Genomic DNA, 19,768 nt, shown 5'->3' with positions numbered 1-19,768 from the left:
CTATTGCTTTAACATGTAAACAGGTACATGAGAACATTGCAACACTTGGAACTGCTGATTTCCTGTGCCTGCTTCCTTCTCATTGACTTTAGCTCTGCTTTCAATAGAATCAATCCACCTAATCTATTTAGGATGCTCCTGGACATAAACATCTTCCCTGCTTTGTGCTACTGAGCAGGCCACAGTCTGTTGGAGTAATCAACCTACCCTCCCACGCCTTAATCCTCTACACTGGAGCTCCACACTATGTCCTCTCCATCTCGTTTTACTACTGATCTCACTTCTCCAAAAGTTCAGTTATTATCATGCAATGCCACTGTAATCAGATCTACTTCACAATTGTTACTTCACAGAAACAACTGAGATCACAATTTGCCAAAGACACAAACTTCCCAAATTCCCATATTTATTATTAATCAACTAATCAACATCACAATTTCCTGCTTGGCAGCTCAGCTGAAATGTCTGATTATACTTCCTTTAGCTGAAGAAGTTCAGGGTTAGAAACAGCAGCACACACACACACACCATCTATCAATTATCCAATAGCTTCTATCAATTCAATCCACAGCAGAAAAGTTCTTTTTCTGCAATTTCTATAGCCAAAAAACCCAACCAAACATTCACACCCAGCTGAATTTGTGTTTTGGGCTCCTCCCTGTAGAATATTTTGTAGACGGCTGTCATCAAAGCCTACTCATTTCAAGAACAGTTCCTTCCCTACTGCAGTCTGAGGTGTCGGTTTTACTGTTCATTGCACATGACTATTTTGGTCTGAAGCTACGCATTGCAATCAGCCAGCTTGTCGCTTTTCTGAACACAGTGTGGGACCAGGTACAAGTATTTTATTTAGGGGTGGATTGGGGATTGGGATTAGGGACAATCCAGGCATATTTTAATGGATCTGGTATTGGCTATTTTAATCCGAATCCAGTTCAAAGTCTTTGTTTTAACCATAGTGTTCAGAGCGCCATCTGGTGACCTCAAGGTACCATTAACAGACATTATTGCACTGCCGGCAGCCGGATGGGTGTTATCAGAAGATAAATAAAAGAGTTTAGAGTCTGTAGTGTGGAACTATTATACAGTAGAACATGAAAACTGACCATAATATCTGACCCTTTATACAAATATAACTGAAATGCTCTGTGTTCCCAGCGGGAGAACTGCACGCCAATGCTGTTTTTAAACCAGCATTGTGGAAAGCATTTAGAGCCGAGTGGAGGCTAAAACTAATGCTAATACACACAAGCTTTAGAAAACCCAGTCATAACAAATTCACCCACTATAAACCGGTCATTTCACATCAGTAGTCGACAAACAAGAACAGACATCAGTCCAGAGTGTGTACCACTACACACACATACACAGACACACAGGAAGTGACTTAACTGCAATGTTTTGAAGTAACTAGAAGCTGAATAGTCAGGGAGGCGAATACTTCAGTATTAATCTGCAGCACATCTTACCTCAACTGGGTGAGACTAGGATCATATTTTATTGGGTTATGGGTACCTTCAGCATTAATGCTTTTGTCAAAAAACACATATTGTGTTGCTGTGAAGTTAAGGAAATTGTTCAATTGAAGCAGAAATTGTGCATCAGAGGGTTAAAAGGTAAATGTAGCATTCTGATTTACAAGATATTCATCATTACAAAATGCTAAAAGTAACAGATTGCATGCATGTATTCTATAACTTCAGATCCCTGTGGAGTTTTTATGAAGATTTTTCCAGAGAAAAATGAATTCCTGTCACACATCAATACTTACAATTCATCTTTATTGAAAACTGCAACTTCATCAACTCTCTTTGGTGTCACTGGAGGTCACATTAAAGATTGTCATTAAACATAAGATGTTGCCAATTTTTTTCCCCCCAAATATGTTGTTAAAAGAAAGAATGTAATACAACATAAATATTTTTCGATACTGATAAAAAAAAAATCTCAGGTAATTTGTGGATGGTTCTTGTTACTGGTTAAAAAAACTTCAATACTTGTTTAACACGTTACAAAGAAACACTAAGGCAAGCTGCTTGAGCTGTGTGAGCATAATTTAAGAAGCATTTTATTCACCACAAATGCAACACGGTGTAAAAATTAACAGAACTGGCACAGCCTGCATGTTTAAGATCAACTACACAAATCGCCACAAAAGTTCAGAAGTACTAACATGGCCCACAAAGCTGACAGCTAATGACCACAGAGACGTCCAGTACGCCTCAGCCTCGTTCTGAAATGAGGAACAAAGGTACTGTTAGACGAGAACAGTTTGTAGAAGTAACGTCCCAGACACTTCCGTGGAGATAAGATACAGGCACACTCGACTAAGTCTGAACAGTTGCCAGTTTATTACAGCCAGAGTAATAAAGTCTGCAGTTTATACAAGTGCTTCAGTGTGTTTGTCAACTGCGCTTAAAGGAATTGCTTGGCAGAATTGTTTTTATTTATCAATCGAATTTATCAATCAAATTTTTCTCTTATCTCAGATGTAAATACATCTCTCTGGTGTACAAACTGTGTTTTCATTTGTGCACTGGAGCTATAAGCCATAAGGCAAACATTAGCAAAAAACTCAATAAAAATATTTCCTATTTTCACTCCTCCAAACCTGCTCAAGCCGCATCCAGCTCTTCGTTAATGTGGAACAGACTTGTCCTTGTGATTTAGGATACACATTGACCCTGTTTAGACCTGATCACTTCATGATGACTAGCATCTGGATTGCATCCTGATAAGGGTTTAGCCACATGCATGTAGCCAAATGCATCTCTGGTGGGACGAAATATGCAAACTCGCTCATTGCACGGCAGTTATTACTGGTGTATCAGTTCTACTGGGAGGGGTTTTGGTTTTCAAATGTGTCTTGGAGAGATGGATGCGTTTATGCTGCTATAGCATGCGGCTGAAGTGGTTTGAGTGATCGGATATGTATTTGGTTTAAATACACCTGCATTTTCATGTGGCTTGGCCTTATTCAGATATAATCCTGATCCTCAAGACAAAAGAAGTCACCAGGTGTGAACAGGGTCCATGACTCACTGTGAAATTTAAATAAGTATACAATTTCACAGTGTAGCTACTTTTAGACACAATGACGTTTTAATGATTTTCACAATTAAAATATACTGTGTCCTAAACCACATCAACAAGTCAACACTTTAAAGAACAGCAGGATATGGTTTGGGCAGGTTGAGAGCAGCAGGGATGTGTTTACAGATATGATTTGAGTGACTATTGACTTCTTTGCTAGTGTTTGCTAGCAATGTTAGCCTCATAGTTGCAGCACCAAACTGAAAATGCAAAACTTGGACAACAAATGTCTTGACTGATCAAGTACATCTGAGGTAAGAGAAAAATTGTTTACATTTCTTTTTTTCTTTTTCCGAATTACTCTGTTAATAGTCACAAGTGTCTACTGAAGTGCCTGGAATTTACTTATATACAGCAATTTATTCTAAAACATCCCCTTTTAAGAGGAGCAGTCAGGCCTTTTTTGCATTTGCACCGCTCTGGTAAGGTGAGCTGCTTTAGCATTACATTTTTTTTTAATTGTACTTTTATTTTTTCTTTCTTTTTTTTTATTTTTATGTTTTTGAGCAAGCATATCAAATTTTAAAGAAGCATTCAAATGTGTGTCGTTGTAATAGCAAAGATTTTACAACTCCTCGGACTGCTCCTGACATTGAATGTCACAAAGGAGCATTGAATTCACAGTGTTCTCCAGACCATGAGGAAAAGCAGTTCATGACACGTTAGCATAGCTTTCCCTTTTGCTCTTAAACAAACCTGGTCTGTCCTATTGGCTCGAATGTACAGGTCGAAGCTATAGAAAGAAATTTGAATGGGTACGTTTTTCCTTCTCATTGTTTTCATAAAACAATTTCAAAATTTGGAATTTGACTCAGAAATACCAACATGATTGCACGGAAAGTCCACTGAGGGGGTGGGGGGAGTGCTATAATATAAACAACATGAGCTCTGTATTACTGAGCTGCAGTTATCCACTGAAAACCAGTTACAACTGGATCCACTGGTTTGGTTCTCCTGATTGCAACAAGCTATGGCATAAATAAGCACCTTGTAACACAGTGAATGGACTTCCATCCACACATTCACCTGAAACGTCAGCTCAGCATTGTGTGAAAACAAGTCGTACCTCCAGCTTTTTGTTGTTGTTTTTTTTGTTTGCCATGAAATGTAATGAACGAACAAACAAATGAATGTTAAGCTGTACTAAAATGTCTATAACGAATTAGCACTTGAATTTATATCAGGTCAAGTTCAAAACCACAATCAGGGATTCCAGAGGGACAAACTCATGGCACCATAGCGCTAACAGTAAAGACTTGTAAAGAGCGCTTCACACTCCAAAGTAAAAGCTGCAAAGTTAAAAGCCTAAGTCCTGAATGCAGTAAGGCTTTTTTTAGGCACATGATGATTTACCATTGCTACTGTAAACTCTGGAGTCAGAATGAGGTATGGCAGTTGTACATGGCACTTCAAATACTTTACAGGCATTATCTTCAAGAGTCAAAGCCTTTGCAAACACGAATGGCTTTTGAAATCTCTGGATTGTGGCTTTAAAATTGATTACATTTACTTTTTAATGCAGTTTTAATCCTCGAGTCTTGCAGTTCAAAGACAGTGTTCAGGTCCTCTGCATCTACTGAAACCATTTTGAGATCATCTAGGACATGATGTTTTCTCATGCGTGACTGTAGTGTATCTGAACAAAATACAAAGGAAAAATGGTACGTTTCCCTCACTTTTAGCGAGATTAGAGGGGTTTAGCAAAAGTGACAGAACTGTTGTTTAGCATGAGTAAAGTGATCCTGTTTGCACAGAAAAAAAGAAAAGCCTATCCAGTTACTTTTTTGGACTCTCCTCCATTTCTCTCACAGCTGCTTCTCAACAACCTTTGGAACTTGGTACAATCTGTAAGCATTTTCCAGCAGACACGTAATTGCCATTTGTCTCTGGAGGCTGTAAGAGCAAATGACTGTATGCAAATGATGGTTTGCTGGATCTTCTATCTGAGACAACTGCCACAGGAAGGCACAGTGACATCATCATAATCTGCCAAGATCCTCCACCACAGGACGTTTCTCTGTCTAATTTTTAAATATGGCGGAAAGGAGGCCCTCGCCTTACACAGTGAGGTGAGAGACCAGAGATGAGACGGGTCCAGCCTATCAGTGACTATTTTTTTTTTTGGTTGTTTTTTTATGCTGTTCTCCCAAATTCCAAACTAGGATAGATGGGAGAGGACAGCTCGATGGCGTTCTGCTGAGCAGGCATTTGGACCCCCTTTTTTGTGGCTGGGAATCAGTGTCCCCCTCCACTGCGGTGCTCCCCAGTGATCCAGTCCAGGGCTATGAAAGTTAAGCTCATGGACATGAAGATGAAACCCAGAGCTGTAAAGCAGGCCGCCTGGAGAAATAAATATAGGAAAATGAGCACTCCTCAGAGACACACCATAGAAATTAATATGGACACATTCAATAGATGCATTGAATACCCACCTGAATTTTTGGTCTTGAGTTCATTGGTTCCTGGTCTTTTGGAACAATGCGGATATAGAACAGGCCCGGGAGAATGAAGATCAAGCTTGGTGCGGAGGTTGCCCCTAAAGATAAAGAATAAAAGATTCACCCATGGGAAGAAAAACATTCTGCATATTATATTGTCTTAGTTTAATAAAGCTATAGTCTTTAAAAAGAGTTCTTTAAGGGTTCTTCAGTAAAGGAACCATGACAACTCAAAGAATCTGGATGATTAAATGGTTATTTGCCATTTGTTCTTTCCCATTTGCTGGAAATTCTTTTGTAGATGGTTTCATGAAAAGACTTTTTGAGAATCTTAAATTCCAATGAAAATCAATGTCACAAGATTTTATTCCAAGTCATGAAGCATTTCTATTGGCCCATTTGTCATGAAAACAATGTACAAAACTAAATTCCAACTCACATTATGGCAAAAGGTGTAAAACAGAGAAAATGGAGATACAAGGTTTTCCTGTGACAGTGATGATATTGTGCTGGGCTTATCTACTGTACCTACCAATGATGCCAAAGATGTCTCGAATGTTGGGCACAAAGATGACAAGGAGATTGACGAGAAAGAGCAGGCACACTGCGATGCAGATGTGACGGACCCAGTGGAAAGGCTTCTCAGGGAACAGCAGCTGCAGCAGAGCTCGACGAATCTAAAATGAAATGAAAAGCCATTAAACTCATAATCTCTCTTCATACTTTATGATTCATCCATTCATTCATATTACATGTTTGACCACCTATCCACTGGACAGGCATCATGGCCCTAGGTATAGACAGCATCAATAGTTGGTATCAACCTTCTTTATATCTGCATACTTTATTCATATTAAGCTGTAACAACATCAAACTTTTAGTTTGAACTCTGCTACATAACACCGACATAACCATGTTATAAACTTTAACTATGTTATGGCTAAAGTCACATGCTGTGAGTTCTCATGACCATTATCGGTAAGTGCATTACAGATCTTTACAATGACTGATTTCATAACAGTTTATGGATCTAATTTAACCCCTTAAAAAGCCTATGGCCCTATCTGCAGGCCGAAAGTGTAATAACAAAACTTCTATTACCAAAGAATAGCCTCACCAGTTTGTACAGAATTCCCAGTGGTTACTGAATAATACACCTTAGTATGTAATAAGCCTTTCTGTGTTAAGGAGTTAAAGTCATGACATGACGATTATTAATTGGAAATGGTAACGTGACACTTAGTTATTCCTCTTATTACACATGTATAAACACATAAGAGAGAATGTTCTGTTACAGCTTTTGAGATACAGCTTGTGTAATTACACATGTATATCAACTTCAGTTTAGACATGTGGTATTACACATTACACATGTGTAATAAGATGAGGGTAATTGTGTTTATATGACGTGCTGCTGGTTGTACTGTTACAGCTATCCTGATACACTTGGGTAAATACATTAGTAAACAATTATGTTGGTACACATGTAATCACACAATCTCTACTGCTGTAATGTATCTGTAACAAAGAATAGATCACATGTAATTACACTATTATTACATGATTTGTAACTAATGCTTCCCTAGACCTACATGTCCAGTACCAAGAAGAAAAGACAGCGTTTTTACCGGGAAGAGCACAACAGGGACAGTCAGAGTGACGGCCACCAGAACCGCCAGTCGCACGCACAGGATCAGAGTGTCCAGAGGGTCCACTTTACTGTAGGTGTGCAGCAGCTCTGCCTCTGTATAGACTGCTCAGATCACACAGAGAGAAAGTGCTCTCTATTAATGGAGCTCTTAGGTGTGAACTAAAAACAAGACGTGGTCTGCAAGAGCAGGACATTTACAACACCTACTAAAATCAAATCACATATAAACTAGACTTTCACTATATAAAATTAAAGAGAAATGTAGTAAAAATTCAAGACCACGGATTAATATTGGTATTGTTGGCACCTCAGATAAAGCAGACCTACCGTAGAAGGTGAGGTATCCAAAGATGGCAGTGAGGAGGTACATTACAAACATGGCCAGGATTGACACATTGGCAATGGCCTGCATGCGTCTCTTAGTGGGGCTGTTAAAAGACCAAAGAACAACTATGTGAAAGGTTTCTTTACCTATCTACACAAAACACACACAATCATTACTAAATGTGTTGATATATTTGTATATATATTATTAAATATCGTCAATTACAATCTTAAAAATAAAAAGTTTTTTTGGAGCCTTAGAAGAACTGCTTTTGGTACAGTTGGGATGGTTTTTGATGGTTCTTTACAGAGCCAGATAATTTTCCTCAATAGGCAGATGGAATATGTTCTTTATGTTCTCTAGAAATTAAATTCATGACATTTGCAAAGAGCCCAGTGTGTGTTCCTGAACATACTTGCGCAGCTCAGTGTAGATTGGCAGGACTTCAGGGTGGCACACGAATGCAAAGGCCAAGATGGGAACTGTGTAGGCAGTCTGCAAGCCAAATAGAGAGTACCTAAAATTAGGCTCAATCTCTCGAGGCGGTCGTGACTTAAAGCACAGTCTCCACTGAGGAAACGTTGGACGGCTTCCACACTGTCACCATAATCAGGCCACCAGTTGCTTGTTAATGTGACACCGGCCTGGGTGTGCTGAACCTCTGCCCTATCAGATCACCTTTCCTGAAAATACTGCAAATAGCTTTTAACCTTACTGAGTCAAAATGAGAGCATCTACTGAAAGAGGCGGGCAAGGATGTTGGTTGTTGTGCTGACCTGCTGGTTGATAGTGAAGTATTTGCCCTCGCATTCTCCATCTAGAGAGACATTGGTCATGGTGTAATTATTGAATGCTTCCAGGGGACAGGGGATGTTGAACTTCTTATAGATGACCTGGAGAGAGAGAGAAAGAGAAAGTGAGACAAAGACATACATGTTAAGTTATGCTATGCTATGTTAAGTTATTCTAGTGATGCTAGTATATATATACATATCATCCCTGATGACTTTACAGAAGAAGGCAAAACTAAAGTTAACGTAAAATAAGAGTTTATTCCAGGTCATTTGAAACTATTCATCCAGAATGATTTACAAGTGTACAGAGCAGCTGCAGGGTTTAAAGATGGAGAACACCAAATATGTTTATGAGGGAAAAATGGAGATTCATGTTTTTAACTGGACAGCAGCGATATAAATAGATGCATATGATGCTTTATTAATTAGGTGGATTTGTGATGTTGTTCATGTTTTGGTACATTTTTGCTGTTATCTTATGGGGTTAATTCTCCCAGAGTTACCCCTTAGCTACTTACCGAGATAAGGAAAAACACCATGCACGTCAGAGAGAAACCACTGGTGTAGCCAAGATAACCTATGAACACACATGCCACAACTTAGCATTAACCGCAGGCCAACAATAATTTAAACCAAAGCCAAAACCACATATCAGTATCTGCGATTATTTTACATCAAATGTTCTTTACATTGTATTAGAATTTTGTGACATGTCGACCAATAGAAATAATCTTCCTTTTTGCCTTTTTAAAAACAATGGTTGTAATTCTTGTAATGGATTTGAAATAAAGCAGTTAAGATGTGAATGAAGTGTAGACTTTAAGCTTTAAATAAAGGGGTTTCAACAAATACTGCATCAACCATTTGGGAAATATTTGACATAGTCCCTTTATTTCCACAGGCTAATGAGAACTCGGACAAACTAAAATCATTCTGAATATGAGATTTAAGTTTTTTAAATATTTGGACACAAATCCTTTGCAACCCATGACTGCCTGAAGTGAGTGAAAAGCTGAGATCAGGTGACTGATTGGGACATTAACGGACATCGTAATTCCTTTGCTTTAAGAAGCTTACTATCCATCATTATCCATCTGTACTGTGAAGCTTGAGAGTTCCCAAGAACAGCTCAAATTCCGTACTTGGGATCAACTCCAGACCTCTTGTCTTTTATGTCATACATTAACCCCTTAAGCAGCCTCTGACCAGCTGATGGGCCAAAAGTGTTATTACAAACTTCTATTACCAAAAAATAGCCAGTTTGTACTGAAGTCCCTGTAGTTATATAATAATAAGCCTTTAAGTTTCTAAGTGTGTAGAAAATGTCAGAAAATCCTGAACAGTTGTTCCTGAACAGAAACAGAGATGAAAGTCTGCACTTCAATCACATATTGTATGGTAGAGGCACATTTGTGAGAAGTGTGTCACTATCCAAATACTTATGGTCCCGACTGCAAACTATAATTTATTTATTTTTGTTTTTACATTTTTCTTACTATCTGTCTAAAGTAATCCCAGAAATTTCACGTGACACAGTTTACTGGAACATTTTACTGGAAAATAAATTCCTAAAGCATTGAAAGCCAATAAATCAGTTTGATATTTGTTTATTAGAAGTATTTCATGAGAAAAGGGCATTTCTCATGTGTCAGTACCATGGGAATTCATACTCTGTTCTATTCTATTGACCTCGCCTGACCTCATTAAAGCTGTGGTCATCAGAAGACTGGACTATTCTTATCACATTACTCCATCCATTTCCATGACAAGGTCAGTAAACCTAATCATATATTAATTGGAAACGTGATTTTCTTTTTCATGTGTTCGCAGCTCTATCCACAGCCCCCTCAAAATATCTTTCATGTGACTCTGAGATCAATCTACAGGCCCTGAATCACAGCAAGACTCAAATTAAAATAAATCTCCTCCTTGCATTCCAAGCCTCCAAAGGTATAGCTCCTAGGGAGCCCCAGACTGTGGTTCAGAATTACACCCTGCACGACAACTCTGATCTTCTACCACAGGATGTCTGGCAGGGCCTTACACAAGAACAAAGCCAGTTCTTGGGGTGAGATCCTGCTGCTTTGCTGTTCCCTAGTCATTCTTCTCTGCTCAATCTGCTGCTTATCTTTTCCACTTTAAAGGTTCACACAGTTTCCTCTATCACTCTAAATGTTGTTCATTAGACAAGACATCAAGAGTTTTTTGGTCAAGGTAAAAAGTTAGTAGCTAAAAAACTATAAAAAATATAAAAAGTGTTCATAAACTGAATAACCATCAGATGCCTGAACTACATACTCCACCAAAGGGCGATGTAGAGCCTGTGTCTCACAGTTCTGTCCAAAGAAGGAAGCATAAAAAGGCTACTGCAGCTAGCTAAAGGCTTCGGTGTGGGACTGATCAGAATTTTCAATTAAAGTTCAAGTAAAGGAGCAAACTTTAGACACCAAACACGTCTTTTATCAGACTATTTCCATAATACAATATTCCATCAATAGTCAAACATTATATTAATACTATTCATCAGAGTATGCTCACACTCTTAAAAGTTAAGGTACTTCAAATGGTTTGGCTTTGAGTGATGCCATAGAAGAACCACTTTTACAGAAGAACCCTTACATTGGTAAATTGGCCTTTACTCTCACACATCCCTCTTACAAACATGGTTCTTTATGAAACCAAAAGTGGTTCTTCTATGGCTTTGCTTAAATCTTTCTATTTTACTTTTGTATTATTTGGTTTTCATAATATATTTATTGTATTCGTATTGTTTTTTATCAGCCTTTATTTGTTGTGATATGTGTTTTTTAATCTTCCCTGTGGCTGTAAATGATATCATTAAAATATAAATAATGATGATGATGATTGCTATTCTAAATAGATTCCTACAACATCAATCTGGCACTTCTTTTAAAACATAAAAACATAAGTATCCTGTTCTTATCATTACACAAACTAGTGTTCCCAGCAATCAAGAACGCCACAAACATGATGTTACTCTAGTAAAGTAAATATAAAGAATGACATTATATACGAGAGGGAAAAGAACAGGGCGTGGGGAACACAGTAAAAACAAAATATACAACAAGGTATAAACACAATATTATAGAATGACATACCCAGCTGCCTCATCAGGGCAAGTGGCAGAATGATACAAAAGGACACGATGATGATCAGGTAGTTTCCATTCAGGAACCACTGCCTGGAAAAAGATCAACATTACATCATTACAATTTCAGCCATGCTAAATGTGGTAAATTACTATTCTGAATGTTTAATAGATCTGTTGTGATGGGTTCAAATGTTCTGGATATGGCACATATTAGACACATTTGCACAGTATGGTGCATCAATTAAATAACTGATTTAAAAAAACAAAAAACAAATCACTACACTTAACATTATCAGCATCATCTGCACCAGTTCTGCAGTTATCAAATAACCAGCCTTAACTGGCCTGGCTGCCTCTGCTTCATCCTTGTGTTAAATTACAGTAAGTCTGAGAGTATGAGGCATAAAAGTGGATTTTCTTTCTTACCCACTACTGTGCTGAAGGCCCAAAAAAGTTTGAATGACCAAAGGTAACTCGTATTTCACAATGAAGAGGTAGCTGGACATTGCTGAGAGAGAGAGGGGGAAAGAGAGAGAGAGAGAGAGAGAGAGAGAGAGAGAGAGAGAGAGAGAGAGAGAGATTTTTTACTTAATTACATTTAAAAAATGTTTATTTAATCACAACATATTAACCCCTTAAAAAGTATATGGCCTTTATTACCAAAGAATAGCCCCACTGGTTTGTACCGAAGTCCCTGTAGTCACTGAATAATACACTTGTGTAACAGGCCTTGGAGTGTTAAGGGGTTACAATCCAGAATGTCTCAGGTTTCAAAAGGGCAGATCCAATCCAGACATAAAACATAAATTGATAGAGCTGACTGAAATAATATATGGTTAATCAACAATGAAATAAAAGGTCATCCTTGAATATTACATTTCAAAAACATGTGGACGTACCTTCTGGTGTCTAGTTCTAATGTTTTAATCTGGTTACTGAACAAAACAAAACATCGAGAAGTGACTCCAGCCTGCTGGACACCAGTACAGTGATAAAACAACAATCTTCCATTGTCATAATTTAAAAGCTATCATGTAAACTCAGCTTCCAACATCAGATAACAGCTCAAACAAGACCTTGACAAAACTGTTCAATGGTATCCTAGCATTTGGTGGGTAAATATCAAGAACTGCTGTGACTCCTCTGCCAGGAAAATAAAACCCAAGAGGGTTATGCAACGTGTGCACACTACCATTTCATATGAGGCCCAGCCAATGTCCATTCAGCTTTCATCACGAACCAACCCCACTGACAGCAGCTCTTTACATATTATTAACAGATGAATTTTGCAATGCGTGGTATTTGTGGAGAAGGCCAGGTGTAGCCCTTTGGGCTGAAACCTAGTTATAAATATTTTAAATAGCCAATCTCCTACATTTAATCATCTTGGATCTTGGATTTCTCTCTGCACTTTCTAGTAAACACCTTGTTTTTGTTGCTGTACTGTTACGACTGACATATGTGGAAATAATATGTTCTGTTTGGCTGTGCTGTACTGTGCCTCATTCATAAAGCAGTCTGAAACACTCCTAATAACCTCAACTGCTGTAGACTGAAGAAGTGGATATCTGGCGTTTGCACTGCTGTTTGGACATCCCAAAAACAGCGAATTCAAAGTGAAGTTAGTTTCCATATATATATGGACTACACTGCAGACACTGTAGAGATGGTATATTCTAAAGCCTTTACAATGTTTTCCACTAAATTCAATTCTTCTATAAACAAGCTAGGTTTTCATCTATATGGCCCTTTAAAAACGAAGTGTTTACATACGATAAATTACACTTATTATAAGCAGTGCAGAAGGTTGTGCAGCACAGTGACTATTACAGTAGGGGATCAGAGAGGGGCTCTGCTAGTCAGTATGTGAATTCATAACGAGTCTTGTTCACTAACTCACCTCCAATGTTGTGCATTGTTATGACAACCGCAGCCAGTATTTTTCCAGGGTGTCCGAATGCTCGGTTGCCAAGCTGCTCATATGCACGAATACCTGCCCACAGAGACAAAATAGTCAGCAACAGAGAAGCACCATTAAAAACCCTTCGCCAAGCCAACACATGACTAATGAACTTCCTTTGAGGGCAATTATGTCTTACCCACAACTCCAGCACTCCTCAGGAGGAGATGGACAGAGTATGAGGACAGAATAGCGATGCATGTCAGTAGGAATCTGCAGAAAACATGGAGATAAAGCCTTGTATTACAGTATACTGGATACAGGAGAAAGGTTGAAGTGTGCCCTAGAAGGGAAAACCTTGACGTGTTTACCTCGACGTAGTTATATAATGAGTTTGGCACATGGAAATTACATAATATGAACCCTTAGACACTTCATTGATAATAAATCTCCACATAAGCAACAGTAACAATTTTTGCCCATTTAATTTTTGCCTGAAAAAATGTAACATACACACAGCCCACTAGCGAAAGTCTCTCGAACCCTAAAGCTGTGCAGTAGTAAAATCCAATGGCTACGTCAGGAGAATGTGGTGTTTTGGTTTTCTTTTGTTTATTTACTGCTAGCTAGCTAGTTAAAGTATATTTGCATTAGACTATGATTTTTTTTCATAATTTTTTCGAGTTGTTTTTTCAAACTATATATTATCAAAGGTTATAATGGGAATCTTTTAAAGTAGATACAATGGATGACATTCATTATGAATGTGAGAGAGATAACAGGCATCAGGGGTGTGTGTCTGTGTAGTGTTGATAGATGCTAACTGGTGAGGTACATGGATTAATGGGTGTACATATGAGTCGATATCTATAAGACGAGGCAAATAACGATTTCAGTCGCCTGCCATGGACCACTTACCCCACTGGCTGGATGCATGTAAAAATCTGTAAACATGTAATGTAAATGTAATTAATAGGACTTTTCTACTAGGTTTAGTTTGAGAATCACTTTTTTTGCCCCAGTGTTTCTAGTTTAATCTTTTGTCCTGTTTCCCTTGCCTTTTTACCTGCTCACATCTCATTTTGTATGTCTGTAACACAACACAAATATTTGTATTTAAATCAAATTTTCTTCATTTCAAGTTTAATATCTATATACACAGCAGTGGAGTACATGAACCCTTTAGATAATGTATAATAATGTGTGTATATATATATATTTATTTTTTAATTAATAGTTTATGCTGTTGTTAATGTGCACACAGCACAGTTTATTAAACATTTAAAAAAATAATTTACTTAATTTAATAATAAAATGACTTTAAACATTCAGAAACCTCATTGAAGGAAATAGAGAATTTTTGTTGGAAATGCAGATGCAAACCTTTTGTTTATCAATCCATCACACCTTTATAAGTAAAAGTGGAGATTTTGTTTGTTTGTTTGTTTGTTTGTTTGTTTTGAAAATTCAGTTCATGCAGTTTAATGTTTGGATACAGACCTTTTGTTTTCCAAAGCTTAATGAATATTTATGTAATGCTGTTGTAATGCAGGAGAATGTGGTGTTTTGGTTTTCTTTGGTTTATTTTCTGCTAGCTAGCTAGTTAAAGGAAAACAAGCTGCTACGCGAACCAGGCCTCGTGGCCTCGTGCCTTTTTTTTTCTGTGCCACAGTCTACGGAAAGGTAGCTAGCTCAAGTTCAGCAAGCAAGAAATGTAAAAGCTGGGAAACAGAGGGAGAAACTGTGCAAGGCTAAAAGCTAGCTAACACTAGCCAACTGGCTTTTAGCACCTGTTCTTTCCACCATCCACTCTCTCAAAAAACTAGACTAGGGCCTAGACTAGAGCGAACTACTAGTCTGAAGAACTCTAAAGGGCCGCTGCACGCAAGAAGGCCAAACCTGGGAAAGCAAGCAAAGGTGACACAGAAGGTGACACAAGGCCGACCAGGTAGCTACTACATCTTCAGCTAAGTTAGCACTAGCTAACTAGCTACATACCGCGCCAAGAGGACTCTGAGAGGACAGCAACACTCTTCGGTAAGACTCTGGAATTACAAAAAATAATTACAGTGCTCTTCCACAGCTATGCTCTGGTGTGATATCCTCTGCTACGTGGCCACTGTGATCCATTGTGGTGATGTATGGTAAACCACATAAAAATAAAAATAAAAAATAAGCAGGGCTTATGTTTTTTTGTCAGCGTGTTTAATTTTGAGGCAAAATAACAGGGCTTTTAATGGCTGTGTAAACCATCTAGACATTTTTCGCCCCAGCCAGAGTCCCATACTGACTATATATACATCAGAAATAGTAGTGCATTTGATGTATTTGGAAACAGCATGAAACCCCTCAATCAAACTGTTATCCCTCAAAAGTCACAGATATTGTTGGTGATACCAATATTCAATAAGCAATATTTTCATCTGTGCAGAAGTATCAGATTTACTGTACTGTTAGGAGGTAATAGCATTGCGAAAACATGTTTGCTTAAGCCCTGTAAGCCATTTTGAGTCATCTGTAATTAATTACATAATAGCATTAAAATAATCCTGCAGTGTAAATTTAATATGACATATAGCAAAAAAGTAGCAATAATAACTTTACACTTCTGTGTGTTCAAATGTAATTATTCTAATAAATCAATAACTAATAAATATGTCTTTGTCAGTGCTTTTTGATGCCAACACTTTTTTTTGCACAATTTAGTGTTACATTAAATGCTAAATGCAAAGATAGAAATACAAACTTGAGGGCATTAAGAAAGAATAATACATTTAATGTGCATCATTTCCATATGAATAACACGTTACATATTACAACATGTATTTGACATGAGTGAGAAAGACCTTTGTTGATCTATTTTATTTATGTGGAAAAGATGCAAGCTGAATCAAGTCCATTCAGTGCATCTCTTTTTTTTCAGTGTTTGTCTACTGTATGTTTATCTTAACCAGACGACTAAACGTCTCACAGGCAGGCCTCTATGGTTCCCTTGCCAGCCGCACAGCTATATTTAATGCTGAAATTTGATTTGAGAACCTCGTGTTTCGTTATTCTCACAGATCACTCCTTTGCCATATGCACCTCAGGCTTTCAGTGGCATAATGAGCAGTTTGGTTAACCACAAAGGCCTAAAATAGAATATACTTTTTAACTACTACGGCTAAATTTGTGGTACTGTAATTTGTATTGTGGGTCAAAAGTGAAGTAGACACTGGAAGGTGCTGTTGAAAACCTGCAGTCCAGCAACTAAAATTAACCTCTTCTTGTGTAAACACTTAACATCCTGCACATGCAGCCACGATGCACTGGGTCAAAGAGTTCACCTCAGCTGCAACCTTGTGCATAGGAAGTGACTGCTGTTTCCTATGGCTGCTTTAAATGCAGGTTCACATACCATAAAAACCTGCATGCGGTGGCGTAAGTAGGATCTTACGGTGCGTTGTTCCCGTACAAAATTACATTCAAAAAAGTACAAACGTGTCATTTTCCTTCTGCCTCGTTATTAATGGGTTGCAGCCAAATCTACATCATTGGAGGAGATCACTAACTGCCAATTCTGTTACATGACACATGCACTGCTCGAATATTTGCATTAGACTATGATTTTTTTTTCATTATTTTTTCGAGTTGTTTTTTCAAACTATATATTATCAAAGGTTATAATGGGAATCTTTTAAAGTAGATACAATGGATGACATTTATTATGAACGTGAGAGAGATAACAGGCATCAGGGGTGTGTGTCTGTGTAGTGTTGGTAGATGCTAACTGGTGAGGTACATGGATAAATGGGTGTACATATGAGTCGATATCTATAAGACGAGGCAAATAACGATTTCAGTCGCCTGCCATGGACCACTTACCCCACTGGCTGTATGCATGTAAAAATCTGTAAACATGTAATGTAAATGTAATTAATAGGACTTTTCTACTAGGTTTAGTTTGAGAATCACTTTTTTTGCCCCAGTGTTTCTAGTTTAATCTTTTGTCCTGTTTCCCTTGCCTTTTTACCTGCTCACATCTCATTTTGTATGTCTGTAACACATAAATATTTGTATTTGAATCTAATTTTCTTCATTTCAAGTTTAATATCTATATACAGACAGCAGTGGAGTACATGAACCCTTTAGATAATGTATAATAATGTGTATATATATATATATATATATATATATATATATATATTTTTTTTTTTTTTTTTTTTTTTTTTTTTTTTTTTTTTTTTTAGTTTATGCTGTTGTTAATGTGCACACAGCACAGTTTATTAAACATTTAAAAAAATAATTTACTTAATTTAATAATAAAATGACTTTAAACATTCAGAAACCTCATTGAAGGAAATAGAGAATTTTGTTTGTTTGTTTGTTTGTTTGTTTTGAAAATTCAGTTCATGCAGTTTAATGTTTGGATACAGACCTTTTGTTTTCCAAAGCTTAATGAATATTTATGTAATGCTGTTGACTTTTGTGATTTGCTGAATATGAAGTGTACCATGGTTTAATACTGAGCTAACATGAATTAACTGAGGATCCAGAGTATATATGACAAATACTTACAGGAAGAGAACAATGCCGGTGTTGGACATGGCGTATGACAGGCCCAGAATTCCGCTGCCCATGATGGCATTACTGAGGTTAAACACAGACATCCCAAAAGAAGTCTTCCCTTCAAACTGCCAGAAACACAAAGAGAATACAGAGTGTTCTGTGATTAAAATGAAAACACTGTAGGGACAAAACAATGACAATTTATTATTACTTTTTGCCATGTTTATTATAAAAAATATATATTATTTATTAAGTATATGTATTAACAGTGTTTTCAAAATGCAAAAAAAATGCCAGTTTTATTTTTGTCTCTAATACCTGTGCAGTTAACATTAACAATGCATATAAGAATAATTACTACTGGTAATAAACTTGTTATAAACTACTGGTGCAGATGCATTACAGTAGTTTTCACTTATGTATTTAAACAAATGCATCTCAAAAGCTATAACAAGAAATGCAGTAGTTCAATTAAATACATTTCCCTCATCCAATTATACATGTATAATCATGTAGAACAAGCTGTACTACTTGAATTTGTAATAATAAAAATAATAACACTTATTATTATTATTATTAGAGTTATTACAGACATCATATAAAATAGGACAAAAATGTACTATGATTTGTAGTGTAGTAATGTAATCATTATTTTTAATGTTTTGCACTTACATCTGTAAACTGGGGTGCTTTCTTCCCATTGCTTTTATGTGGTAAGAATTCTTCTTGTTCTGGTGACAATCTGCATATTTGCAAAAAAACAGAGAATGAAAATTATTTTTCATTTTTAAACCTTTTTCCATTTGCTTGTCAGTTTTTATCTAAAACTGTAAACCTGACTCCAGTGAAGCAAAATGCTGTCAATTGCACAAACTCAGAAAGAAGAACACATTTCATTTGTATAACATTAGCATCCAAAACTACAGCAGTCGGTAGTCAGAATGTGTTGATTTCAGTAAAGTTATTGATTTGTTGGTAAGAACACAGTTATAGGAACCCAGGTTGCTGACTTCTCTGGGAACACTGTGTGGGTTTGTTCAGTCCCACCAGCAGCTCACCTGATTTACCGTAATAAAGGACTTGTTAGATAAACTAGGTGTTGAATGGTAACTATAAATACTGGCCTTACTGGAGACGTAAATAGCACACTCACACACATACATTGTACTGACCATTTGGTTCATTTGCATGTATCCTAAGGTTGAAATATATTAGAATGTTATTTTTAAAACAAGTGTTTACTGCCAAAATAATTGCTTTACACACAATTTCTCAGAAGACTGTATTTTTTGGATTTACACACATTTGGCCTGAAACCCCTATTATTGCCAGGATAGGCCTTAAAATGATGCCTTAAAAATAAAACATTACTTCCATTGCTTATTGATGGTCATACAGCCGTACTACTTCCCAGTAACACAGATGTTAACATATTATTATTAACATAGATATTAATATTATTAGCATACCTTAATTGTATTAACATACCTATTTAGGTAAGTGGGATATAGGTAAACTACAAAAGTACACCACTAAAGAGGGCACATACCCATCTTCCAGAGGCTGAAAGTCATGGTGGTGCCCATTTGATAGTTTCTGCAGTTCCATCTTTTATTTTTTTAGCTTTTTTATGTGCAGTTTTTGTAGAGAAGGAAAAGACAATCTGTTGAACCTGGTGGAAAGAAGCTCTCTCTGATGATGATCTGAAAGACAGAAACAAAACAAAAATTGAGACTTCATCATTTTATTGGTCACACTACAAATATTACAGGTATTACAGTTTAACTTTTAAAAATCACATTTACAGTCTTTTCTTACAGTTTTCTTGTTCCTTGAAAAAAGTTCACTGTAAAAGCACTACGCCTGCTGTCGAGCTGGAGACATGAGGCTCATATGCGTTTTTCCTA

The 19,768-nt window shown here is 37.0% G+C and overlaps 1 protein-coding gene across 1 annotated transcript; it reads right to left on the bottom strand.

The window, feature by feature from the left end:
- Positions 1 to 1,764: 1,764 nt before the first annotated feature.
- Positions 1,765 to 19,564, bottom strand: slc38a5b (solute carrier family 38 member 5b). The gene is made up of 15 exons (XM_072681806.1): positions 19,411 to 19,564; positions 18,534 to 18,603; positions 17,871 to 17,986; positions 13,513 to 13,586; positions 13,314 to 13,406; positions 11,840 to 11,921; positions 11,421 to 11,503; positions 8,820 to 8,878; positions 8,284 to 8,400; positions 7,923 to 8,002; positions 7,510 to 7,610; positions 7,160 to 7,284; positions 6,064 to 6,208; positions 5,526 to 5,629; positions 1,765 to 5,433 (listed from the first exon to the last, which is right to left on the bottom strand). The coding sequence occupies exons 1-15, from the start codon at positions 19,467 to 19,469 to the stop codon at positions 5,329 to 5,331; spliced, it is 1,413 nt and encodes a 470-aa protein (XP_072537907.1). The 5' UTR covers positions 19,470 to 19,564; the 3' UTR covers positions 1,765 to 5,328.
- Between the last annotated feature and the right edge of the window lie 204 nt (positions 19,565 to 19,768).

The sequence above is a fragment of the Salminus brasiliensis genome, chromosome 6, assembly GCF_030463535.1.
Source record: "Salminus brasiliensis chromosome 6, fSalBra1.hap2, whole genome shotgun sequence".
Taxonomy (NCBI): domain Eukaryota; kingdom Metazoa; phylum Chordata; class Actinopteri; order Characiformes; family Bryconidae; genus Salminus; species Salminus brasiliensis.
Note: the sequence above shows the minus strand (reverse complement) of the source record. Positions and strands in the feature narration are given on the sequence as shown.

Excerpts from the sequence above, each read along its gene's own strand:
- slc38a5b (XM_072681806.1), bottom strand. The coding sequence starts at position 19,469 with ATGGAACTGCAGAAACTATCAAATGGGCACCACCATGACTTTCAGCCT. Across the intron at positions 17,987-18,533 it reads AAGCACCCCAGTTTACAGAT|TTTGAAGGGAAGACTTCTTT; the intron begins GTAAGTGCAAAA and ends TGTTTCTGGCAG. Across the intron at positions 13,587-17,870 it reads ACCGGCATTGTTCTCTTCCT|ATTCCTACTGACATGCATCG; the intron begins GTAAGTATTTGT and ends TGTTTTCTGCAG.